The sequence below is a fragment of the Zonotrichia albicollis genome, chromosome 4 (assembly GCF_047830755.1).
Source record: "Zonotrichia albicollis isolate bZonAlb1 chromosome 4, bZonAlb1.hap1, whole genome shotgun sequence".
Classification (NCBI taxonomy): Eukaryota; Metazoa; Chordata; class Aves; order Passeriformes; family Passerellidae; genus Zonotrichia; species Zonotrichia albicollis.
In genome coordinates, this window is record NC_133822.1 from 40,637,085 (window position 1) to 40,664,473 (window position 27,389).

A 27,389-nucleotide genomic window follows, 5' to 3' on the forward strand; every position below is an offset into this window, starting at 1 on the left:
TAAGAAAAATCTATATAAAGACCCACTTATTTTGTGAAAATGCCTGATGACAGAAGCTTTGAAACAAGATTAGTTAGTCCATTAAATTTGTTTTAGGGTAGCAGCTGTATTTAACATGGATTGACATAAAAATGACAGTGGATGAATGGCATCTGCTGGAAAACAGTGATGGTGTGTGGCAGAGTTGTGACAGTTAAGGAAGCCTTCACAGTACATGAGGAAGACACCATCATGATTTTCATGATTTCAAATATGTGAGTTTTTGTAGTATTTTATAGATACTTCCTTCACCTCCAATTGAATGAAATAAAATCATATTCCCCATAAGTTACTTTTACATGTTTATACGGATTTCAAAATGCCTACCTTATCAGTCAGATGGGGCTGCAAGCCTGCTCTTAAGCCCACACCTTCATCCTGAGCACACAAGTTTCACTATTCACACAGTTCTCACACAAATTCATGACTGGGCTAAGCTGTTGGCCAAATGTTAGGCCAGACGGGCACCTCAATCTGCTGGGATACTGCTACAGGCTGTAGTAGCTGCAGACTGCTTTGTTTGGTGATTTATGGGGACAAGGATGCTTATAGGATGATGCTCATTCTTTAATTTTGACCTTTACAATTTTACAGCATGCATTTTTTCATGGATTCAGCCTGCTGTCAAGAGGATATGCATACTGTAAAAAAAAAAAGGCACTAAAGGCATTGAGAGCATTCTCCTATGTTTAATCATTTATTTAAAGTGTGCATAACAGATGGTCATTTATTATCCTCCTCAATAAGGAAAACAAAATTAGAAATTAAAGCAGGACATTTCTTTAAGATAATTCTCTCAAGACATGACCAAGCTCCAGCCAAGCTCAAAGCTAAGTGAAAAACAGTGATATATCCCACTCTCTTCCTTGAACAAGAACAAGGCAATCAACAGCCACACATCTGCTGAACTCTAGCAGTTATCTACATGTACAATCTTAATCACAGTGAGCCAAAGGTGAAACCTGTCAGCTAAAAATCTTTTTCCTTGTATCTCCAAACCTACTGATTGGTCATTCAGCAGCTCACCAGGTGTGAGGTCTGTGACTGAGCAGCAGTACCTTGCTCACGTGTTTAAGTTCTGGCTAATTGTCCCTGCTTTGAAGACCTTTCCCAGTTTTCTTGTTTTGGCTAAAAAGAGAGAGATTCAGTACTAAGGCAAGGGAATTACATTAAGTGAAATAAATGGAACCCAGCAGCTGATTTAGGGCATGTGATTTGATTGCGAGTAGTTTTTCAATTAAGGCAGCTGCAGAGCTCTTTCCAAAGTTCTCTTTCCAGTGAAGGGTGAGGTGTCCTGTAAAAGGGCCCTCAAGCTAAGAAAAATTGGTTTGTTTCCAAAGAAATGTAAAAGCTGTTTTTGACTTAGGGGTTTTTAACTTTCAGGAGCTGAAAATGGTCTCCCAGCAACTGGCCAAAAGCAGCAAAGAGCTGGAGCACATCACAGCCAAGCCCTGTGGCCTCCCTCTCCTGGACAGTGCAGAGTAAGTAGCACATGAACATGGGAGCGATCCTTACATACCAAGGAAAGCCAAGGGAAACCTCAGCTGGAGAGAGGGGATCAGCATTTTTTTTTAACTTGCTCTTTTGGAGTGGCATAATAGACAGCAAAGTCTTTGTGCCCATCTGCTTGCAAAAGAGGCCTTGTTATGTAGTTATTTTGCCATGCTTTCTGTTTTGGTGTAGGGATTGGGTAGTTTCTCTTCATCCCTTTTAAAAGGTCGCTGCTTATGAGAATTAGTCTCAAACTTGTGTTTGCTTCAGGAACAACTGCCAAAAGAGCTCTCCCCCATGTTTAAAATGCCATGTATCTTTGGCTGGAGATACAAGAGGATGATTTGCACTGGTGGTATTTGACTCTCACTGGTATACCACATAGAAAAGAGGAAAAGGTGGATTGTTTGAACAAAGTTCCAAATGTGAGCATTGAAACTAAATAGAAGCTTTTGGTTTATTGTATTCTTTTACTGGGCTGATTGATTTCTGATCTAAGTAACAGTTCTCTTTTTCTACTCACCTTGTTTAACTCCTCTAAGTTTGCAAAAAGTCTCCACAAATCCACATCCAAGAGAAATTCATTGCTCTGGAGGTATTTTAGAGTGTTCATAAATATCTTTAAAATCAAAACAAATCCATGTTAATTACTGTTTGTGCCAATTTAATAATTTTTTATTCCACTCTGAAAATAATATTTTAACTCAAATTAATGAAAGGATTATTTGATTTAGGGAGGTCAGAAGATGGCATTGTGAGAAAAGTTTCCTGATCTGCCTGAAGGTTAAATATTGGGTTTTGTGCAGAAGAGGGTATGAATGATGTCTCTGGGGTTTCTCTGTGGTTACCATGGAGGCAGCTGTGTCCCTGCTGTGCCCTTGGGCAGCAGAGGGGCAAATGAGCCCCCTGCAGATCCCTGTGTGAAGGACTCAGTAACATCAGAGTCAGTTACAGGTTTCTCTGACCTTTCTCAATGCTCTCCTTCCTACCCCATGCAACTGCTGCTATCTAAATTGTTTAGAGTTACTCTGAGGAAAAAAGATATTCTTGGATTAAGGTAAGTAGCAGTCCTGTGGAGGTTTTTAATCTCTTTGGATTGTTTTATTAGCCTGTATTCAGTGAAAACTGTGTGTGTATTTATCGGCTGTTTAAGATTTTATATTTTTTAAGCTGATTGAGCTGTACTGAATCTGACCTAAATCTGAAAAAGTCTTAAAATTTATAGGTTACAGAGTAGATTTTTTTTGTTTATGTGTATAAAGCCTAATGAAAAAACCTGTCCCCCAGGTGCCAAGACTGAATAACTAGTGAGAGTGTTTGTGTAGCCTTGTGTAATTCTTTAGTTACCATGACCTGGTTGTCCTGAGAGCTTAAAGTGGATTTATGGTGGTCTAAAAGCTCCCTGTGGAGATTCATTAAAATCAAAGGAATATTTCTGTACTTGGGGGTAACCAGGTATCTTTAAAACTGGTTACCCAAATGCAATGGATTCTTTGTTTAGCAGGAGAGTTTGGGAAGGTGGCATGGACTGAACAGTTAATCATTCATGGGCCATGCAGGGCTGGCTGAGACTGCTCTGTGGGCTCCTGTATCAGACTCACAAGGAGCCTGCATGCCTGCTGTTATCATCGTTCTTCCCAGTATTCACAACTTTTTAAACTTTTCAGGTTTCTAAACAAATTGTATAGAAAGAAGGATGCTCTTCTCCTGCCTTGAACCAATAGCTGGTCCTGCTATCCCGTTTTCTGTCCCTTCCTGTTCTGCCCCACCAAGGAGGAATTCAGCCCACTCCTCTATTTATTTCCTTTACTTTGCAGTAGTTATTGTATTATCCAGGATAACTTTCCAGTAACATGGAAAATGATTTACAAATCTTTTTTCTTCAACTTAATAAGAAATCAGGAATTGTCTGTGCCAAGTAAGAGAAACTTGATAAGAAAATGTTTGTGGAAGCTTCCCTCCTTTTGAATGGATACATTAACTTTTGGTGTGTGGTGAATATAAATAGTGCAGCTATTCTTGTAACAGTCTGTAATATTGCTGTCCATATTTCAAGCTCTTAAAATTCACTGGATTGGAGGTAATACAGAGTTTTTGGGAGTGGAATTGTTTTCAGTATACTTGTTTTCATGTAATATTAAAATTACAGGTCTGCTGAATTCTGAGGTTTTCATTCTCCAGTCAGGATAATCTAGCCCCAGATCTATATGAAGTTAAATGACAAATATTATATTGCAATAACATTAGCAATAATGTTATTAGCAATAAAAAACATTAGCAATTGGAATAGTCCAGTACAGAAATAAGTGTTTGCATCATGGCTTCAGTGCAGTGTTTGCTAGAGAATGGAATATCAGTTGAATATCCTGGAAGGCTCTGCAGTCAGATGGTAATTGCAAAGCATTAGATTGCATCACTCAAAAGTCATGTTAAAAGAGATACCATCATAAAGTCAGAAAAGGGAGCTATGGAAACAGGATGAGCAGGCAGGGTGGGAGGAAAAGCAGGTGCTTAAGTCATTCCCCCCCAGACCTCTAATGAGAAGTTTGAGGAGGCTTTGTGTCCATCACAGCAGAACAAATAATGTTTCATTATTTTTGCAAAGTGAAATCTGACATTACCATCTTGAGAACCAACAAATGATCCAGAAAGTAAGTGCATTCACTTGTGAAAAGTTCCCACACTGCTGCTTCTTTTTTCACTTCTAACTGGCTCTTGACATCTTTCTGCTCAGTCTGTTGCTCATTTAGAAATTCATGCCAAGATTTACTCTATGGATTGAAGAAGAAAGAAAAAATTGTTGCTTCAGGCATTATGAAAGGAACCTATGTCCTATTGACTGTGTAAATTTCATCTACCACTCTTAGCTATTTTTCTTCTGAAGGCTTAGAAGTTCCATTAAAATATTTTAAACCCCACCATTCTCCTCTAAAATGCTTACAATATAAACTCACTGAATTTGAAAGCAACACAATGTGATACTTTATGTTTAGGTATGTTGCATCAATTAGTGGGCAGCTTGCAAATGCTAAGGAATGTGATCTGTTGTGCTGCTCCTGGGTGGATGATATCTTCTTATTTTCTGGATGATAAAATCAAGGTACCAAAGGACCTGGTCTTTATAGTAACTTGGAAATTGTGGTGGCCATGATCACATTATGGGCCTGCTCCAAAGTCAGATGTCCATATATAAATTAGGCACTGGCAGAAGCCCTCAGCAGCTCTCTATGGGGACCTGCAGGGAACAGCCTACTGAGAGAAGCAAAAGATTTGGTCAGAGAGGGGATGGTGTTATGTGGTTAGGGGCCAGAAGCCTTGTTTGTCTGGCAGACAGGCTTTGGTGCCTTTTCTGGAGCCAAACCTTGGTGTTGGCACTGACCTGCATGTGGCTGCCTCTGAACACAGCAATGGGGTGGCTGTGTCCCATTTGGCATCTCTCTGATGCTGTAGATTCTTTCCTCTGCTTTTCTAGCAGCTGTAGGTGCTGCTGAGAGAGTTGCCTTGAGACGTTTTTCTGAAGAGGACACCTCCCTGATCTAGGGCAGTCTGGATCCTTGGCAAAATCCAGGTGATTTTGAGGTCCCTTGCTAATCTACACTGACCCTCAGTTTCCCACTTGCCCCTCCACTTGTCATTTTGACAAAAATATACCATATACTTATGCATTAATTTGATAGAAAGCTCTCATATCCAGATTAATGAATTAAAAAATGTTAGCTTATAAAAAATTCCTCCTTCCACCCTTGAGTATCCTTGATACAGTATACTGAGTATTAATACCTTAAAGCAGAAAAGCTCATCTGTGCAGCAGTCTGTGATCTTAACACTAGAAAGACAACTTTCCAGATCAGATGCTTGCTTCTGTTTGTCTTTACCCTGTGGAATGACAAGAAACCCCTTGATTCATACAGTGTTTTAAAGACTGTTAAGAAGTTTACCCCTCTTGCCCTAATCCTTAGGGAGTTTGCCCTTGAAGGAGTGATTTCTCTGTATTTCCAGGCTCTTCTACACAGACATAAGGCAGTGATGGCAGGTTTCTTTGTAGATGTGGGGTGTGTAAATGCCTCAGGTTTGGACGTGTAAGACATTGGTAACAGGCATGGGCTACCCTTGGAAGACAGCACAAATGAAATGTTTTGCTTCCCTTAGCATTGTCAGAGATAGGGGACAACAGATTCATAGTTGCAATCCTGTCATAGGTATACAAATTTATGTGTTTATTCTTTTATTTTTAATTTTTTGAGCTACATATGGAAAAAGGTCCCTTGGTCATCTGCCGAGTTGTGTCTGTAAAATGAGTTGTGTCTGTAAAATGAGAAAGTTAAAAGAGCAGCAGGAGTTTGTGTGAAGGACCGTGATATAAAAAAAAAATAAAATTGTTTTTGTTTCTGCTTTGTTTATTCAGGCCTTGTAAAAAATTTAAACATCTTTTATCAACTCTAATTTAGTACTGTGGGCACAGACTTATAAGGTGTTTGTTTGCCTAAGTTTTATGTGTTCTCTGGAAGTATATTCCCACTTCATGGATTTCCATTGTCTGAACTTTAGGCACTAAACTCATGCCAATTTTGAAATATGTCTTTGATTATAATATTTGAAACTTAATGTTTAAGTTCAGCCCCTAATTTTGAAAGATAGATTGAAATGGGGCAGAAAATATAATGCAGTTAACATATATGCACACTAAACCCAGTGTAACAGCAAAAGAATCTTCATGAATTAAATTTTATGGCATTTAATAGTCTTAGAAATCACTTTTGTCTAAATATCAGATGTTTTTTTATTGCAGATTTAAAATATTTTATGGAATTTAAGAATGCTTAGGTTTAGGACATGCTCCTTCAAATGCTATGAAACTACTCTCAAATGAAGAGGGAGTTCTTGAACAAATAAACCTGAGTACTTGAATTGGTTCTGTATGCACAAACTATTCTTTGATAAAATTCAAAAAGTACTGAGAAGGGGCTGTTCTTAATTACATGGTTAGGGAAAAAAAGTTGTCAAGACATTTGTAAATAATTTTTGAATGCTGAACAGTACATAGAAAGGAAATTCAGATACCTTAGTAAGTAAAAGTTTTCATAAATGGAAAAGACAAGGAATTGTGTTAGACAAAGAAAAATTCACTGAGCTGTGCTTGTGCCAAGGACACCTCTCCTGCCATCACCCATAGGGAAGGGAAGCAGTGGCTCTGACTGTGTCTTCATGTGCATCACATGCAATGGCTGCACTGGAGCCGCCCAGTCTTCATTGCAGGTTAATGTGCAGGCAGTCCCAGGGAGGGCTGAGACACCTCTGAGCTCAGCTCACCTGCTGGCTGCCTTTCTCCAAGGGCAAGAAAGTAAAGAAGCTATTTGTACCCAGGTTAGTTGTGGGAAAAGGCAAGTCAGTGCAAGGAAAAACAAAATGGTAATACTCACGACTCCTCTTTTGGCAAATGGCCACCTTGACTTTTTGGACTCTGATGGGTAAAATAAATGTTATCAATAAGGAAACAAGTAGATAAAAAGGAAACTATTTTTTTACATATGCAGCTTGATAGACTATACTCTATTTGGCTCATATTTAATACTTGAATTTAGGCAGTTTGTGCACCAGACTTAAAACCCAATAAGCTTGTTGAGTTCCTCCCAGCAAGAACTATGACTGTCTGTGGTGGGATCTTGGATGGTGCTGAATGCTCCTACTTGTTGCAGGTGATCACTGTGTGATTGCTGCGGTCATTATGTGATTCTTTATCTGGGAAAACTATCATAACTCAAGTAAATTTTTGAAGATGTTGTTTTAAAGCAAGAATTAGTCTATGCCTTCTCATCATGATAAGTTGGAGTTATGCAGGTATTTAAATCTCCAGTGAATAAATAATCCTATGAGCCCTAATTCTCAGATCTGTCATGGGGCTGGCACAGTGAGGCAGAGTTTAATTTGTGGTCCCTGGTGAGGCAGAGGGAAAGGTGGGGATCTAGATTTAGGAGTGTACTGGTGACTTGTGGGGAATTTCTGTGTCCAGCAAGAAATCTGAAAAGGTTTTCTTTATGTGGCACCCATCTTCAGGTGTGTGTCAGGGAATCACAGTCCAAACTTTGTGTTTCTGTATTTTGAAAGTCTTAGAATGGCTGGCTTATTTGCTGTAATGAAAATGCTGGTTGTGACCTTGGCTGACTTGCTTGCTGAGAAACTTTTGATTTCTGGCCACCAGGATCTCCGTCAATCACACCATACTGTATTCTACAATAGCTATTTGTGGAAATTGCTTGCAGGTCTGCATTTCAGTTTTGGAATGTCTTGTGAGCAACCTCTGGCAGTGAGTTGGGTTTGCTGCCCTTGTGATCAGAACACCACTGCAAAGGGCAGCATGGGCTGCTTTTCTCTCTGCTTGAAGCTGTGGAGGTAGGAAATTGTACCTCAGCTGCTTCCAGGTGGAGGTCCTGGCCTGAGCTCTGGTAGCTTCTAGCCTGTGGAGGTGCAACGTGATCTGTGTCCTACCTTCTCATTTACTTGAATTTTGCATTCAACAGTAAAATGCAGGGAAAAAAAAAAAAAAAAAAAAAGAGGAATTTTAAAACAGACAATGAAGTCAGTTTGGTGTGGGGTAACAGGATCCCCCACAGAGGCTGCACCACCTCAGGGTCTCACTGTATCCATCTGCCCTCCCATCCCACGTGCACACGTGTTCCACCCCCACTTTGCTGGGCTCGGAGGAGCAGTCCCCGCTGTGTCTGACCTGCAGTGAGCAGGAAGGATGAGCAGGGCAGGTAGTCCATGGCACTGTCTGACACCAGCAGGTCTCCAGGGAACACCTCGAGGCCCGGCAGGCTCAGCACCAGGGAGCTGCGCCTGCGCTCGGCCGCTCTGTGGGACACAACAACAGCACGCGTCATATCTGTCCATGGAGGCTGCAGGAGCTCCTGCTGAGCCGGGGGAATCAGCTAAAATACCAAAGCACAGCAGCTATGACGTCATGTGCTGAAAAAACAATGAGCAGAGAATTTCAGTGACAGCAAATACCTACTTTCAAATTCCACATTGTTGCTGAGATCAAAGTTCTTATGGTCATGGCACGCTCAGATAATGAGTAATTAAAGCATTTAAGTATTGAAAGTTCCTGGTTTCTCCTGAGGTTAGGCAAAAAGTGAGTGGGGATTTTAGAATCTATGTTTTGGCAGTGGAGTTTAATGGAACAATTGAATACTGTTTTTAGCTGATATGTGTCTTGTTAATTTTAGCCTTCCTATAGCTCAGGTGATTTCAAGAAAAGACAGCACACTAGTGAAGCAGATAAAATGTTGGGTTTTGAAAAAATTATTTAACCTTTTGGCTAGTTTGTACTATTTTCTTTCTAAGTATTTCTGGCATTTTTTTCCTGCTATTTAAAATATTTTGAATGTAACATGACTCAGTGGTCCTACTGATCGAAAAATGTCTCTTTCCAACTATTGTTGTTCCTAATGGAGAGCATTGTCCAGAATCTAGATCCATGAAGAAAAGTGGCACAGGCATTCTGTATCCAGCAGCATGTTTGTGCCACAGGCTGCTTGCATTCACATACAGAAACTGGTTGGTGCATGTTAAAGACCTTTTCTATTTTGCTAATATCACAGTGATCCTAATGAATTGTGTTAGCATGTGCTGCAGAGGGACTGCTGACTGCAGCTGCTGCTGTGCTGCCTTCAGTACATGAATGCTGCATTAGGGCTCAAAGGGTCAGTAATTCAGTATCTGAGGGAGGAGGCACAAAGTACATGCACATTTATAAAAATTCTATTTTTCAGTCACCACTTATTGTGCATGGTATTTTTGGTCAGTTAAGCATGATTCTTACTGAGATCTTTTTTTGTCTAGGCAGTTCTCTTACTGTGAATTTCTAGCCACTTGCCACACTTGGTGTGAAACCTGGCAGGTATATTTTTTCCTTTAAGTGTATGAATAGTTACTTGACAGCTTATCATCTGACAGATGAGCTCTGAGGTGGAGAACTGGGATTTGATATGTATGGTAAGACAAGGAGATTGTGCCTTTTTATGACCTGACAGTGACACTGCTTGCAATTGCCTTAACTAAACAATTGAATGGTCTACATGAAAGCTGTTCCTAGCAAGAGAGAGGTCTGCAGTCTATCAGATGGGCCAGGCATAGAACTTTAACATTTGAGCCATGGACATATAAGGGCTTAAAAACGACATCTTGAGGAGCTTACACTGTGCAATGCAGGAGTTCTTTGGAAGTTTCTTTGCTAGTCCTACTGAATGGAGAACATGGAATTTATTTATTTGGCTTTAGAGTTTACAATGAAACTCTGTGGTTTCTCATGAAATCGTTTAATGGGTGGGGGGTCTGTTCCCTGGCTGTCTACAAGCCCATACCCCTGCAAGGGGGAGAGAGGAGTGCTCCTCTCAGGAGTGCCTTCCTGAGATGTGCACTGAGTGCTACCCAATGCAACTCTTCAGTGTTGGTAATGATTGCATTAAGATGCCACTGAACCCTCTAGTGATTCCATGGTGCAATCTTTTGGGCAGCTGGGCTATTATACAAGTCAGGTGCTGCAATATAGTACAAGGATAATCCTCAAAGGTGTTATTACTGTACCAGGAAATTCAGGAGGTTTACTTCAGGTTGGCTTCACAGTAAAATTTGGCAGTGTATTATTGATTTTTAAAGCATCTAGCCTACTTCTGTTTTCACAATATATTTGAAGCTGCAGGCTAGTGGCTTATGAAGACTAATAATGGAAGCACAGAGTCCCTATAACTGAATTAAATGACATTATTTATCCAGATCAAAAAGGCCTTGAACTTCAGGCACACACATGGCTAAACAAGCTCTTTGCACAGGTGCATGAGCCTGTGAATTGTGGGGGCATGGCAGGACCACTCAAGTGTCTGTCTACAATTTTCCTTTGCAATCCCATGAGCCTGGGCTGCTTAATGGCTTACATGTCCAAACTACATAGTCATGCTTCAGCATGCTTCAGAGATGGAAGGACAGGTATCTGTGGTTTCCTGGTCTATGCTTCTGCTGGTTTTCCTTTCTTTTTTTTTTTGTTTTTGTTTTGTTTTGGATTTTTTTTTTCCTGGAGAAATTAAATTACTGAAGTTTTGCGTAGTTAAATTTACAAGGTTTTAAGTCTGAAATATCTTAGCATCTTCTCATGCATTCAGACTCTGTGGCTTTGCCTTTTCCTTTATTTTTTGTTTGTTTCACTTATTGGAGATAGAGGACTGCAGTTATGGAATAAAAGAGGAAAGAGTGCTTTAGGGACAAACTCAGGCATTTGAATTATTACAGATAATATCTCCCCATTCTTAAAATCCACTTTTTTTAAAAAACATGATTATGTCATAGATTTAGATGGGAAAGTTATAGAAAATTATTAAAGACATTGAAGCAGATCATGGTCTGGCAAAATAAATATCCTGAGTATGTGTTTATTTCTAAGGCACAGGAAGTGTGTTCATATGTCCCTAATCTTAGTCTGACTAGCCATCCCGGGGAACAGACATCTATACAGATCACCTCACTTAAACAGCAGATAAATTACTTAAAGGACTATCCACTAGATGTGAATAAAAGCAACAGAGGATCTATTTTATAATATAATTTATAATTTTATAATATAATTTATAGATAATATTTACTGATGTAAATATTATAGGGTGCTCACAGTACTGAGATAACTGCCAGGCAGTGACACTGTTTCCCAAGCTGCTCAGGGAGGGTGTTTGGACTCCCTGGTTCAAAAAGTTAGCATGGAACATGACCTATTGCCAAAAGTAAACTATTTCTGTGATGGCATGAGGAGTTAGGTTTAGTGTAATTGATGCCATCCTGTGCAATGTGCTCCAGGATGACCCTGCTTGAGCACAGAGGCTGCAACAGAGAAGCCACTGTGGTCCTTCCCAACCTTCCCCACTCTGTGATTCTGTGATGCTGTGACACTTTACAGCTGTGTGAGTCATTAAAAGAGGAATGGGAGTATTTCAAGATAGATGAGCCCAGCTCTTTCAAGGCATTGAATATGAGCTGTCTTGGCAGTTACTGTGAAGGCTCTTCATTAGCTGATTTGCTGTAGGAAATAGTGCAGTGCAGTTTTCCACCCAGCCTCTGATAATGCTGAATAGTGCAAGGAGAAAAGGGGATCAGAGTGAACTTGAGGTTTTGTTTTATCTATGTTTTCTTCCATGGCAGTGTTGGTTTGGCATCTCATCTTCTCTCCACCACATACATCTCTATCTGTGCTGCCCCTCTTGCCCTTTTTGTTTATTTATTTTGGATGATTCTTTATAAACAGCATCAGCTCAGCAAGTTGCCATGCTGACAGGATGTGCTGGCATTCTTGACTGAGGACTGTGTGGGAGAAGGCTGTTCAAAATGAGTGCATTAAAGATTTTTTTGAGAGTACAGCTTGGCAGTGTGGAGAAGAGATGTTCATTAAAACTGAAGGACAAAGGCATGATTTTACCCACAACAATACATAAGTCAGTCTTGGAGAAGAGGTGCCAACTGTCCTAATGTGCTTCTAGATGGAGAAAATAATCTGACATGTGAACAGTTTTTGCTGGCTGTGATAAGAAGGGATTAGCTGTTAAGAAGTTAGACTAATGATCTTAATGAAGGAGGAGCTGAACACAGGCTTAACCCAGACCTTGGACCAAATTAGATTTGACAAAAAATGTTTAAAGCAGAAACTGGTGAATTTTAAAATACATTTTTGCACATTCTAATATTTATCCAGATAGAATTCATAATACATCATCCCAACCACCTTTTGACAGTTTTTCCAGCTGGTGCCTATGGAAAAATCTTGGTTTGTTTCCTTGGGTTGTGGTTTCTTGATTTTAAAAGGTGTCTGGACAGAAGTCCAAAGCCAATACCCTAGCTGGCATGTATTTACTTCCTTCCTGAAGCCACTATAGGCAAACAGCACCAAGAGAAGGTGTGTACACTAAATGTTCAGTGTTCTCCTATTAAACCATTGGTAGATGGTTTCAGTATCTTCAATTTCCCCCCTGAAGTTTGTTACATATCACAAAAATCTTCACGCTGACAGTGAGATATGTTTATGTATTCCTTGTTTGAGTTGGATCAGACCAGACTTTTCCTGCAAAAGGTATAGATTACTTGTTTTCACATCCAGATAAAGGTGTTTCCCTCCCCTTCTCTCCCCATCTCCATTGTAAATTCAAAATGCTAAAGGGTGGGTTGGAAATTGCACCAGTTCAGAATATCCAGGCGGTCTCTTCTTCAGTGAACATGTAATTTCAAGTGCATGCACACATCTCCTGAATCTCCTCTAGGGAACTGCATTGTGTAAGGACTCCTAGACTTTATCAGTCTGCTCCAAACCACCCAGTGTCAAACATCCTTGAGGGGACCATGCAGTAAAGTGAGCACTACTCCATTAATGAGAGAGGGGTCAGTATTAATAGAGGAACTATCTACTGCTTCCTTGTTGTGTGGGAAGAAAATAAAACTTTCCTTCCCTTCTGTAAATATTTGAAATTCTTAAGGAAACATATTGTAATAAAAATAATTTCTAATAGCACTTTTACTTTATGATAATTGTTTTGAAGACCTTGACACAATTCACTGCACAGGTATATGGTATACAATACTCTGTCTTGTCTGCCCTAACTTATAAAATCCACATATTCTATGTACTCTTCTTAGTTTGTAGGATTAATAATCCCCCTTTCCAATAGCAGTCCTAGATCTTCTTTGTTTATGTATAAGAACAATATTGAGCTGTTCTCCTACCTCCTTTGCTCCCTTTTCCCTTCTACAAACTTTTGAAGAATGTCACTCAAGATTATGAGATATTTCACATTCCTCAAGCTGAAGTTTGACCCTGCTAAGCCAAGCGACCGGACCTTTTGGCAGCTGGTTCCAGGTGCAAAGCTCCCCGATGATCCGGATGAAATATTGTGTGAAATGTAGCTAAACATGCTGGGGAGACAGCCACCTTTGAAAGAAAATCTCATTAGAAAGTTTAGTGAGCTGGTGACAAGCATTTCACATAGCAAATCTACAAATTAAGGTTGAGTTATGTATACTTGACTCAATGTTCAGTTTTGTCCTAGAGTGAAGCAAATTCGTTAAAAATGTATGAGAGTCAAGCTTAGAATCAGATAAAATAAATATGTGCATACCTTTGCATGGGCAGTCCCCTCTCCTGAAAGAAAGTGAATATTATTAGTTAGTTGGTGAGAAAGCAAGCAAGCAATCTGACTTTTTGTGAAAAAGGAGCTAATTTGTAAAGGGAAATGTACTAATAATAGTGTAATAGGCTTGGGCATAGGCTAATTAATTTCACTGTTGTGGAGTAAGGAGAACTGATTTGACATCCAGAATGTTTTCTGTATTTGAAGGGGGTGGGAGGAGGAGGAAAATAGCTTTTGGTTTATAGTGCAAAGCTAATGGCTAGTGAAGAACTCTACACCTATTTGACACCATCCACCCTCAGGAAAATGTGTGTGTGGGTGCTTTGCATAAGGACAGAGCTGAGCATGTGTGCCTCTGCACACAGGAGAAGGTCTTTGAGAGCAGATCTACAGTACACCTAGCTTGTACAGAAAGCCTCTCCTTTTGTCCTTGTGGAGAATTGAATTGTAGTTTCCTGCCCTTGAAAGATGCAGAGCTGGCTCCTCCCTTGCTTATTTCTCTTTACTAATTCTGACACTCACTGGGCCAGGGTTTCTTTTTTTCAGAGGACATTGCACAATTGCTTCTTTGTTTATGGAGCTGGACATAAAAAGGGAGGGGGGCCACTGAGTGGCAGAGCTAGGTAAGCTGAAATAAATAAAGGGAATTGTACCTCTTCCTTTGGTAGCAGCAGACCTTAAATTTGACTCAACCAACTTAATTCTTGGTTTTATTAGGGTTAGTAATGCCATCCAGTAAAACAGACAGGAAACTTCCCTGTCTTAGGAATAATCCTGCTGAAGGGTTAAAGAGCTAAAGTAAAGGGTTGAAAGAAAATAGCCTTCTAAAAACCAATCCTAAACAGGATCAATTACTTAGTCTTATTCTTCCATATCCACCACCCTGGCCCACCAGAGTGAATGGGCAGAGATGGGAAAGAGTGGCCCTGTACAGGAGTGGACTAAGCTAGCCTGGTCACCATGAGGAAAGGCTGGAGCTGCTGTCTCTTACTGATCTGGAAAGAAAAATCTCCCTTCCTGTCAAGTGTAAAAGCTGGACTGCTGTATTAGAGGATCACGACCCAACATACAGTTCAGATTAAGAATTGGGGTTTTATTTGTGCATTGGTTCATGATGGACCGACACTGAGTATGAAAGACTGAAAAAGAGGTTGCATCCTCCTGTTCCTCTTACCTGGACGCCTGCCCACACTGTAGGGCTCGGACGGGGGAGTCTCGTAGGAAGCGTAGCAGAGTTGGCTCTCCAAGAGTTTCTGGGTGGCTCATTGGGACTGTCATTGCTGAGAGGATTCTCTTTGCTGGGAAGCTTTGATCTGGGTAGGTCAGACTCTGGAACTGCTGTTGTTCTCTCAGACTTGGCTTTGGATGACAATAATTTTGCATGGACACAAGAAGGCAGCGATAATGAAGAAATTGTAACGCACCGAGGCGGACTCTTACAAATGTGGTGGAGAGAGCCAGTGTATTCCTTTTGATTTCCCAGCTGAGCTGTGTCAGAACAGTCCTGAAATGACAGTGCTTGTGAGGCAGAGGCCATCCTGAGGCGCCTTAAAGTTGGAGAAGTGGAAATTCTTGCCCGAGCGTGGCGGTCGAACTGGAAAGGCGCATGTTGGATCCCATTGCACTCCTCTGCAGGAAGCTTCAGAAGTGAAGACTCTGTGTAACCTTGTTGGAGAATGTAGTCCCCAGGAGGCGAGGTGGTGTCCATAAAAACTGCTACTGTCTGCATCTCAGAGGAACTGAAGACATCTTCTGGGCTGCTGCTTTCAGACCAAGCAGCATTTTCCTTATGGAGATCAGCTTCCCTGTCTAGAGGTTCCACGCTGGTGCGGGTTTCTTTGACCAGGTCTGGGGAATAATCAGAGCTTGGTTGTTGCATTCTTAATTTGCAGCATGAAGATTTATATCTATGTGTACCTAGGAAACATGATCAGAAACACTCCTTACAAAGTTGCCATATGAATTTTTAAGTGGGAAAATATGCAAATGGAAAAAATATCCAAAATAAACAAGACAGATATGTGTGCTAGCACAGAAATTATTACCTTTGCATTGAATCCTGCTCAAATGCAGGTTTTGAGAGGTTCAGGACCCAATTTTGGCAAGCTGATTAAACAGCTGCTAACTTGGTGTGTGCCAGCAGTGTCAGCATCAGTCAGTAGAACTAATTGGATGGTGAAGAGTAACTGAGTTCAGCAACTCTGCTCCTCTGGCACTGCAGCCGCCTGATTTCCGGCTGCCACTCCCCCATCGATAAATGGGATTGTAGCGCTGCTGTAGGTGGGATAATAATGAAGTGACTTGCTCTCAGACTTGCTGCAAAATTCTTTGTGTACAAGTACTAATTTCTTGCTGAATTCTTAAGCAAATACAAATTTAATGCTTAGGTAAGGTATGTCTCATCACTCTTGCTTTCTTTTCAGCCTAAAAGGACTTTGTAGTAAACATTATGTATATGTTGTTATTAAATAATGAAGAAATTTATTTATATTAGTAACTTATCTGTTGATTCATCAGTAAAAAGTCTTATGTTCTTTGATTCATGAAACTTTAACATGTTTTCATGTTTAGTCTTACTAAAACTGGACTGACATTTCAAGTAATAAGATTATGAATTCTTTAACTTCTTTGCTAAGTGGAATCTTAAATATGTTCATGATTGCTAGCTTATTTGGGGAGCTGTCTTTTATTAGAATTAGTTTATTCAAACCTATGTTGAATTTCTTGAATTATTGAATATCACACATTGAATATCCTTTTTAAAATCTAATTATATAGTTCCATCAGATTGATTTACAAAGTGATTAGAAAGAAGTTAATTTATCAAGTCTACCAGTCAAAGTATTGCTTTTCCAAAACCTTCAGAAGATGATCATTCAGATTCTAACAGAGAGAAAGGCATATCTACATGATAGAAATGGCTTCTTTCACAACTCTAGAGAATAGCCACAAATATATTAGCATCTATTAATTTCTCTCTAGTGGATAAGAACTAATTAACACATATGCTTATTAAAAAATCTCATTTAATATGCTGCAGAATGATAAAGAAAAACTATTACTATTTTCCTCTTTTGAAAGAAGATATTGCATACCATTGCTCTGAGATTTGCTGTTATTGATTTTTAATACTTCAAGACATTTATTTTGTGATGTGCAATCACGTCTCACTGACTGTTGTTTGGCCAATCATTCTCACTGTTTTTTTAGATTTGTTTTTTATTATTTTTTCTTGGTAATCCTCTCTTCTCCAGGCAGAATTTTGCAACTTGGCATGCAGTTTCCAGATATTCATGTGAATAGTGATCTGTTCCACAAGCAGAAAAGTTTAAAGACGTCTTTGTGTGGAAGTCTTAAAAATAGGACCATTTTTTCCTTTTCAGTTTAGCAAGCTTTATTTTAAAGAAGTAAAAATTTCCATATTTCCAGGGGATTTGTTGATGAGGAAGTGGCTTCAGGATCAATGGTCCTAAACAAAGATAACATGATCCATTGGATTAAATGCCCTGCCTTTTATATTTCTGGACTTTTCACGTTGCGAAAATTTGGAAAGACTGATCTCATGCAAGCATATAATAATTTGCAAGAGCAGATAAAATGCACCCACTCCTCCAACAATCTTTTTTTCCTCCCTCTTGTCTTCATTCATTCATTCAGCTGGATCTAACTATGCATTGCTCATCTTTCATGGAAGTATAATAGTTGTCTATCCCATGTTTATATTATTTATGATTAGTTTTTAATTTTAACAAGTGTGCTAAATAGTTAAGTAATTTTGATCACGGATTTTAGTACCAGAATATTTGAGAATTCATCCAAACATTGATAATTCATTGTTTTGTTGTATTGTAGAACTGATTGAAAAAATACCAGAATTGATTAAGGCATTTTTTGGTTATATGAATTGAAACCTGGGAAAAGATGATTTATTTGATAAATAACTTGTGAGGAAGCACTAACGTCAACAAATGTTCAACTCTCTTGTGTAATTAAGGCACATTTTAAGAGGGCTTAGTGAACTTGAAATGTTTGCTTGAAATGTAGAAACCTTTGCAGTACAATGCTTTCAATTTCTGTAAAGGCTTTTTTGTCAAAACTCATCCACAAACCAAATCAAGATATCCCTAAACTGGTCTAAGTGCCTTTGATTTTACATAGCACTGGATGTGACTGTGGATTGAGGGAGGATTATTCTGAGAGAAAAAGTGAGAAAACAAACTAAGATTTTTGGCTTCAATTTGTTTTTCTTCTGTAGATCACATGAAAATGTGATCTATACAAGAAAAACAAATTGAAGCCACAAATACTCCTTAATAATTGCTATTAAAAGACAATATTTTTAAAATGCTAGGAAGTTTTCCATGGAAAGATAATTGCCTTTGAAAGGATTTAGGAACATTTGCTCAGCTAGTGATACTGGATGGAGCAAAGGCCACAAATTTACAATAGAAAAGGTACCTCATTTTGAAGAAAAAGAAAAGCTAAAAATTGAAGATTGGAACTGATACAGAAATAGCTCTTCCTGGACTGCAGGGCACTGTATTGTTTTGCAAATTGATTTTAGTGGGTATAACTATGAGCATTTGGAAAGCATGTTATTAAGGGGGAAAAAAAGCTGCTATTTTGAAAGAAATAGTCTGTGCTTGCATAGTATAAAGCAAGCTCCCTGAACCCAAAACCAATTGCAAACTGGATAGCATTTAATTTTAAAAAAAGCTATTCCAGGGAGTAATGAAAGATGTTATTCACAATTCACTTATATATTACTTTAAAGGCAGCTTTGTTACAGGAGAGTAGAAAGAGTAGAATAAAGTGATAGAATTGGACTAATGTAGAGTCAAACACCAACAACATTTCATGGTGTCTGTGTAATTATTGTCTGAGCAGCAGAGCTTCAAAGCAAAAGGGATTAGGCTTTTGAAAGGTTATCCTCAACAGAAAATCACAAACAAACAATAAATCCAAGGGAAAACAAACACAAAGGCTGACATTAACTGCTAAACACCAGGAAATGCCACAGTTCAGCCTGGCTGTGTCATTGTGCTGCTGCTTTTTCCTGTGCATTATCTCACAGGCTGAAGTGAGATGCCTGAAGTCCCTCAAGCAGAATCTATCAGATGTAATGACCTCACACAGATATAAACCTATGTACGTGTTCACTATTTCTCACCAATATGTCTGTAGCCAGTGACAAATTTGTGGTTATCAGGTGGATATAAGAATGCATTCAAGTGATGACTAAGAGGACTGGTAAAATAAAAGTCATATCTCCATCATCTCAAGAGCCACAAAGAACTCTGTAAGGGAATCTCAGATCTGGAATAGAGACTGAATGCTCATGTGGAGGAGTATATAAAATATGTCTGGACACAGCAAATTAACACATCTTTTCCTAGAAATATGAAATCCAAGTGGAATGTGATTTGGAACCATGAAGTCCTGTCTCTGATGGAGACCAGTAGTTGAGATTTCAGAGCTGGTCTCCAGCTGGGACCACTTGAGATTTGCAGGTAATGTTCATCCGTGGCACAGTCTCTCAAGTCTTGCAGCCATTGCTAACACATCCTGCTATGCTGGTCTGTTGCTGTTACATTCATTTTGGCAGGCTGCACAAGGTCCCCATAGGTGAATCTCCTCTTTCCTGTTTCTCTGATGAGCCCTGCCATAGCTTGAGCTCCAAGACTCAGGTAACTATAGCAGAAACATGCTGAGTGTATATGTGCCTATGTATGGAAGGGAAAAAAAAGAGACGAGAAAATTCCAGAAAAGGACAGCCCTCTGGGCAACCAAAGGATCATCTCAGAATTACAAAAGGGGAAGATGAAAATTAAATCAGTTAACTTCCAGAGACAGAAGGGATAACTGTCTTCTTCCTATGGATTTACAGGTGAAGGGACAGGTATGCCTCATTTCTAAAATGAGTTTTGGATCCAGACACAAAGTTCTGCTTTGCTTGCAGCCCTATACTGTCTCCTGACTAAAGAATGAAGCAGAACAGCTGCTTTGTGTTAATCAGCAGTTGTAGTGTCCCAGTATGTGATGTGATTTCTATCTTTGCTTTCTATCTATGCAATCTAAATTCTTTTTGGAGCCTAGAAACTGTTCATAGCACCATCCCGTAGTGCTGTTTCCCTCTCCTTTTGTTCTAGGCAGATCAGAGTGGGTGGGATTTTCCAGGATTTGTGTGAGCTTCATGGTGTGTTATAAGTCCTGGCAAGGGGCAGGGGCTCTCTAAGGTATAGTGGTGGCAGTCCAAGTTTCTGCTCTCCTTAGCCTTGTTCCTCATAGCTGGGTCTGCATGAAGCATGCTTGAGGAGCAGAGAGGACTCATGTATGCAACAGCACCTGGGAGAGGGTAGGGGCAGGTAGCTGAGCTGTTTTGTAGGGCAGCTGTAGTGAGAAGGCAGGGAGAGAACCCTTACAGACAGACTGGGAACCAAGGGAAACAGGAACTCCTAGCAGCAGTAGCTGTGGTAATCATCCCTGTTCTGAAAAAACTGCCTGCAGGAAAATCTATTCTTCAGCCATGTACTATTCTCTCTTTTTTTCTGAATTTTCTTATTGTCATTGTCTTTGATGGAGCAAGGGCTGGGGGGGCATAGGAGCAGGCTTACAGGGCTGAGCAAAGAAACACTCACTTTTCCTCTGATATGGTAGTTCTGTATAAGCTGCAAAAAACTGAATAGCTTCATCCAGTACCCTATGACTTCTCAACAAACACATGTCAAACTTAATATATTGCATAAATTTCTGCATGTGGTACTGCAGCCAGATTTTACATTTTTGTAACTGGTTTCAGTGTAAACTAACAGGAATAAACAGAATAAAACTTTTTGAAGCAGTGTAGGAGTACCTTACTGAAATTTGGATGAAAACTTTCATTGGCACAGTTCTTTCTGCCTTCCAGCTCCTGACAGTACAAAGGCTTGATTGAAGAGTTTGCCTGTCTGTGAGATATTCTGTGTGCTCAGAATAAAAAATTGGATGGGGAAAAAAATCAATGTTTCATGTGAAGGCAGATGTTTGGTTCAATGGGGAACTTGTAAAGAATGTTTGGAGTAATTCCAGGAATTTGGAGGTGGGTCAGTGTGATCTACATCCCTTCTTGTCATCCTTTCCCTCTGCCACATAGGAGTCTACATTTTCCTAGAAAACCAGTTTTGGTCCCATTTACTTGGCTTGCCAGCTGTATTTCCATTTTCCTCCTGTCACAGAGACAGATTTAGAGAGAGTGGGTTGTAGTTACTCTCACTAGAGAGAATTGTGAAGGTCTGGTTGGTGCAAGCAGTGTAAAAATGCAGTCAAGGGCTGGGAGCATTCACAGATGGGAAGGTGCAGATGAGAGATTTGCTTTGTCATGGATGGAGGCAGCGTGCAGAGGAATATCAGAGCCAGAAGTACCGTCCTTCATTGCTGCAAATCCTCCCCACACTATTTGGTGGTCAGATGCTCTCCAGCAGCTTTATTCTTGTTCCTGGATAGAATAGGGAGTGCTTTTTCTCAAAAGACATAGGACATTTACTTCACCAGATACTTTTTCCAGCAAATCAGTGGTTAGGGGTTCTGGGGGCAACTGAGTTGCCTGGGAGGATAGGGGAATTTGGCACACTACTCAGCAGAGGATGTACCAGGCCCAAGGAAACTGTTTATACCTTGGTTTATCTTGGTAAGCCAGGGGGAAATGCTCTTTCAAACATGTTAAAATTCACTAAAGCTTTAGTGAGAAAAACAGAATCTGGATAACCAAATATTTGGACTGGGTAAACAGGGTAAACTGGCAGTCAGTAATTAGCTGTTATATGACAAGAACAGACAGTCTGATCACAATAGAAATAATAATATGCTGATCTTTTCTGTTTTTCTGTGTCCCACCCTTCTGTGACTGCCTGCTTGTTCCCCAGAGATATCAAACCTTGAGCACAGCGGTTAGAAATGTGGTTTAAACAGCTGTCATTTTGCATCCTGCTGGCTGTTTAGCTCCCTTTCATCTTCTGTCCCAGATGCAGGACTCTTTTCATGAATGATGTACTTGCATAGCCCCTCTACTTGAAATACTGACTGTCCTTCCTGAACAAGTGTTATGTAAGACAAGAAACCAACTGCTGACCCAATAGTAGTTAAACATATTGTCAAACACTTTTGTTTGTTGATGTTTGTTTATTGTTAAATACTGGCAGCTGAGCAGCCATTGTCCATGCTGGTGTGGGTGAATCTAAACAGGCACAATGGGCTGCTCTGTGACCATACATTTTTCTCTTGTTTTCTTTTTCACTGGCAAGTTTAAACAATATAGAGCTGTATCAGTCCCAAACACTAAATAAAGGATTAAGAATTTAACAAATAAATACTTCTAACTCTTGTAAGGGAAAGCAGCTGAACGTCATTCCTGTAATTAAGTGAATGACTGGTCATAGAATAATGCTATGGCCTGAATTGGCGGGGACTTTAAAGATCATCTACTCCAATCCCCTGCTATGGGCAGGGACACCTTCCACTAGACCAGGTTGCTCAGGGTCCCATCCAGCCTGGCCTTGAACCCTCCCAGAAATGGGGCATTCACAGCTTCTCTGGGCAACCTGTTCCAGTACCTCACCACCCTCACACTAAAGAATTTCTTCTTAGTATCCAATCTAACCCTGCTGTCTTTCAGTTTTAAACCATTCCACCTTGTCCTATAGACTTCTAACTTTCTGAATTTACTGACAGAGGTAGGATAAAATACTGGTCTTCTAGAAGTTTTACTGATGGCTGCCCTCCAACAAGTCTGATTCAAAGACCTCCTAAGGCACAGTTCCTATGCCAGCCCTTCCAGACAGGCTTTTCCAACTGAACACCTTCATGGCTGTGGCACTGTCAAAGGCTTGCTGGGATCAGATGACAGCAGTTGGATTTCTCATGGATTTATAGTCCAAATCCATACCGCACCACCTTGATATTGTGATATTGATGGGTATTTTACCCGTGAGTGTGGGTGAGTTTTCTCTCTGCAGTGTGAAAGGGACATCTTCAGTTTTAACAACTGTTTCAGTAGGTTTTATCATGCCCATGTTCTGCATGGCATTTGGATGAGCCCTGCTAGCTTGATAGTGCTGCCACTGAGGAGAACACCTCAATTACTTCTCTTACTTCAATGCTTAAATGAATCCATCTCTAATGTCATCCTGGTATTTGATCTCATAGTAGCTTTTTTCAGGCTCTAGAATGAGGCCATTGAGCATTTCTGTGAATGTATACATGGGGTTCTTCAGACTAGGAGAGATTCAAACAAACATGTTTCCTTATTACAAATTTAGGAGTCCCAAAATCAACTGAGACCTAAAGAGTGACAGAATGGAAGATGTCCTGGGAAACCAAGTCTGATAATCTCTCTATGACTGTTATCTTTCTTGCTTATATACAAGAGGGGTATCAGACAGGTGATCCTAGCCCTTTTTAGATTTAAAAAGGCATATGTCTTGCTTTTTGCTTTTGTAACAAAAGGGGAGGACAAAGAGCAGAGGGGAACAATAAAGAAAGGAAATTAAACAAAATGAAGGAAGGAAAGGCTGGTAACAAATACAGCAGGAGTAAGAGGGGAGCTGCCTTCCAACCTCTCCTTGTCCAGCAGAAATCTTAACATGTTCCCGTGACTGCCTAAAGCACAGATTTTCCTTGTCAGATATAAAAGTAGAAGAAAGAAGTTTCTTATAATGAGCAAAGAGTTAATACGTTAGTGGGAAGTTGTTACAGACCTCAAAATCAAAGTGGTAATTCAGAGTATACATATTTAATTCATATTACTTGATTTAACCTTTTTTTTAAATTGCTGCAGCAGCACTGTGACAAACCCTGCACATAATGCCTTGAGGACAGGCTGCAGTGCCTGAAGTCGGTGGAGCCTTGAGAGAAGCATAGTGCCTCTGTCAAGCACATTAATCTAGCTCATTTTGATCACTTTGGGTAGCAACCATCATAAATGTCTGAAAAGAGTCTTTATCATGCTCAGGGAATGAAGTAACTAGTTCATCCATTTATCATACTCGATGGAGCTCTACAGCTTCCATTCCTTTGTGCTGGGAATAGAGGGACTGCAGACACTGTTAATCCACCACCATTTCATAATGCTCATGTGAACTGTTTGATGGTGATGGAATTAATGGAACCTCTTCTCACCAGTCCATACTACCACCCCAGGATAATTTCTAATTTACTAAAGACTGTCTGATGATCACATTATCTATTATATTAAAGAAGTCCTTGGCAATGGCATGGCATGGCAACCTTGAAAATCCTCAAGAAATTTATAACTAACTTGGCACCATACTAAGCAGTTAAGTTGATAGTAACATTTTACTGATTTCAATAGGTCTGAAGGTAAAAGTATGTGTTGTCCTAAAAGAAATGTTGTGATTTGAGTGGTGCCCAAAGTTTTGAGATCAAGTCTGAGCCTTAAATCAGTGCTTTTCTACCTCCTTCAGTTTATGGACCTTTAAATTTTGGCCCACAGAGAAATAAAACCTTTTGAAAACTTTAAATATACAGTTAATTACAAAAGAGGTATGCTTTCTTAAAAATGTGCTCTTTTAAAAAATCTAGTTTTGTGAGCAGCTTGGAAATAGTGCACAGGACTTTGAGAGGTCTGCACACCAGAAGCTGAAAGTTCAAAGCTGAAGGTTTAAAACATAAAGGATGTTGATCAGTGAGCCATCACAGAAGGCACACATTATCTAGTAATGAGGAATAGAGAGCAAACTTTTTATAATGATAGCAACTCTAATACATCCTAATTAACTATTTTCTTTTAACATCATTCTGCAAGGTCAAATATTTACTGCAGAAGAGTTTGCCATCTCTTTTCTTGGCTTGTGTGTGTGCTGTTGTGCAGTGATTTCTTCACAGGGAAAGGTAACGTCTGTGGAGCTAACAGAGGACAGATTTTCTCCAGCACTGATTTTGTACATTGTTCAAGAGCAAGACCAATCCTGACATTGCATATGATTTATTCAGTGGGTAGGAAAGTTGTCTGCAGCAGGTGGATTTATTCAAAACTCTAAGAAGGTAGAGCACTGTAGGAATTTTTTCATTGCTTGGATGTGTGTAAAAGGCATTTGCAATATTTGATTAGTAGCCCAAGAGTAGGATAAGAATCTCTCTGGCTTCTCAAGAAATCCCATTTTTCATGGTGTAACTGTAAAATTTGCTGATAGCTGGTGAGGACAAATTTCAAATAAAATACTGATTTTCTTCTCCTTGTAAACTCTTAAACCATTTGTAAAATATTACATATTTATTCACATATTCACACACATCTTCCTGAAGGTTTTTGTCCTTGCTTATTTTCTGTACAATGTTTTTTTTTTTTTTTGTTTTTTTTTTGTTTTTTTTTTTTTTTTTTGTTTTTTTGTTGTTGTTTAAATCTGTGAGATATGAGCTATTCATGCTTTTTGTTCAACACAAGGTGGCAGTAAGACATTGTCCGGTGTCATAGATGGCTTGGGTCCTTGTTTTCCCTCCTGTTTACTTAGCCTTCAGATAACAAAAGCCCTCCTGATGAATGACCATTGAAAGCAAAAGAGGGTGTAAGAACAACGATTTAAAAGGTGCACAGATAAAGCGAATGCTCCAGATAAGATCCCAACTGATTTGTTGCATTATAGTAAGCTGTATTTTATCATACTGTGGACAGTTTCACAAAATGCTATACTGCTCTCTTTTTTCCCCTCTGCTGTTATTGTTTTCTTAAAATTTACACATTAAATAAAGGCTGCTACTGCAAAGGTAGAAATTCATGTGTTTTTCAAGTTGTCACTTAAAAATAACCCAGTATTGGTTGAGATTCTACATGTTGGAAGGGACAAAGCTTTCTACCTCAGTTCTTGGTTGTCTGAAAAACTCCCCAGTGTCGTTGTGTTGAGTTGTAGCTGCAGTGATGGACTCCTTTACAAAATGAAGCGAGAGGGAGAAGAAAAGAGCTCCGTGCCAGAGTATTCCACTGGCAATATTAAGAAAGGCTTTTTCCTTGCTTTGGTTGGGTATAGGTCGTATGCTGACAATCCTGAGTGCAGAGCAGCAAGTGGCAAATGTGGCTGCTGTTTCTTTTATTACTGGTACTCGTATTCCAGCAGGCTCAAAGCAGATTCAAAGCATGGCTGGGATACTGGATTTGCTGATATGATTAAAATTCATCCTTGTGGGATAAGCTCTGGTATTTTAGGTCCACATTACTCCCAGCTTCCCAGAATGCTCTGAAGCATTTGTGCATCATGTTTCTGACTAGATGTTTGCCTGAGATGGAGTTCTGGCAGCATTACCCCAATGTCCCAGGGCCACTGGGTTTGTCTGTGGCCTCTGTACATTGTTGGGAGCAAAACAGAAATCATAGATCCTCTGTACACAGCAGCGCATTGCTGAGAACAAAACAGAAATCATAGATGTTTCAGACAAGCTGATGGAATGGAAACTCTGCCTCCTTGTTTCACAAGTTATGCACGTGTGGTTTATTTTCCAAGAACTGGCTGGCTGCGATCATATTATTTTGTTTTCCATCAGAATGATTCACTTATAGCTTCTAAAAGCCAGTCCCATGTTGATACTGTGAACTCCTGTGCACGTGAATCACTCACACACAACTTGGAATATGCATCCTTTAGTATCTATCCAAAATCTATTAGCTTTCTGATGTTATGAAATAATAAATATTATTATAAATACTAATATAAATACTGTTAAATAGCAATGTAGGCCTACTTCTCCTGCTTACCCCTTCCAGTTTTGCCCTTGAATGCTTGCCATCTGGAGATGAATTATGGACTTTGAGACTACACAAAATAATGCAGTTTTCAGGAAGAAAATTCCCTACTGTATAATCTTGATTTTATGCTAATGGATCTCATAATGAAGAATAACCCCTACAGAGCACCTTTAAAGTGGTGTTTGCAGTATTCTCAATGTGTGATTTATGCATGACCACAGGGTTTGGTGTAATAAAATGATATGCTCTAAAACTTATATTCTTTGGCTATGTATGACTACTCGAGATAATAAAAGAGAGGGTCACAGGGACTCTTTTGGGAATCTTCTTATGATTCAGCTATTGTCCAAGGACTTTTAGCTAAATGTTTTGTGTGAGTTTCATGATTCTGCATCAAAGAGGTGTTGAAATATTGTTATTATGTGCTGTGCTGGTAGTTGGGTGTCCTTTTATAGGACTAAAGATAAAATGCTGTAATACTTTGCTGCTAAGTTATAATTATTTGCAGAGCATAGAGACTTCTACTTCAGTATATATCTGTGGTTTCCTTGGATGGAAGTCCAACAAATATGATACTACTCAAGGTGTGACTCTTCTAAACATGAAACAGGGACTCCACTGTAAAGGAATCTTCTCTGAAAATCTCTGGCTACTCGTGAGGTCCTTCTAAGACAGTTTTAGTATCTGGTAACATTCTTTTGAAGTTTCTGTATTACCTTTATTTTGATCATATGCCACCAACCATGCCATTGATTTGAGTTTGTAAACCTGAAATAACAGCGCATTTTTGACACCCTCGTATTACATTGGAATGGCTGAAGCTCTAGTAAACAGAGCTATTACACTGAATGCCCAAGGGAGAGACATGGAAAAAAAAATTAGTAGCATGCTCCAAGAAAGAAATCTGAGGTCAAAGAGTTTTCATGGGAGGCAAACTACGTGGCTGGGATTATCCTGGCTAATTGTGGGTT

At 39.6% G+C, this 27,389-nt stretch overlaps 1 protein-coding gene and 1 long non-coding RNA gene across 2 annotated transcripts in view; one reads left to right on the forward strand and one right to left on the reverse strand.

Moving 5' to 3' along the window:
• Positions 1-15,567, reverse strand: part of PLEKHG7 (pleckstrin homology and RhoGEF domain containing G7) — a 29,335-nt gene extending 13,768 nt beyond the window's left edge. The window contains exons 1-7 of the mRNA XM_074539633.1: positions 14,863-15,567; positions 13,677-13,699; positions 8,255-8,382; positions 6,951-6,991; positions 5,311-5,406; positions 4,152-4,301; positions 2,054-2,149 (exon numbers count right to left, since the gene is read on the reverse strand). Coding sequence (XP_074395734.1) covers positions 2,054-2,149; positions 4,152-4,301; positions 5,311-5,406; positions 6,951-6,991; positions 8,255-8,382; positions 13,677-13,699; positions 14,863-15,567 — 1,239 coding nt within the window. The remainder of the gene's footprint in view (positions 1-2,053; positions 2,150-4,151; positions 4,302-5,310; positions 5,407-6,950; positions 6,992-8,254; positions 8,383-13,676; positions 13,700-14,862) is intronic.
• The window catches only part of LOC113460392 (uncharacterized), a 121,854-nt gene continuing 96,816 nt past the window's right edge, over positions 2,352-27,389 (forward strand). Inside the window, exon 1 of the long non-coding RNA XR_012580051.1 lies at positions 2,352-2,587. This is a non-coding gene — a long non-coding RNA (uncharacterized LOC113460392). The remainder of the gene's footprint in view (positions 2,588-27,389) is intronic.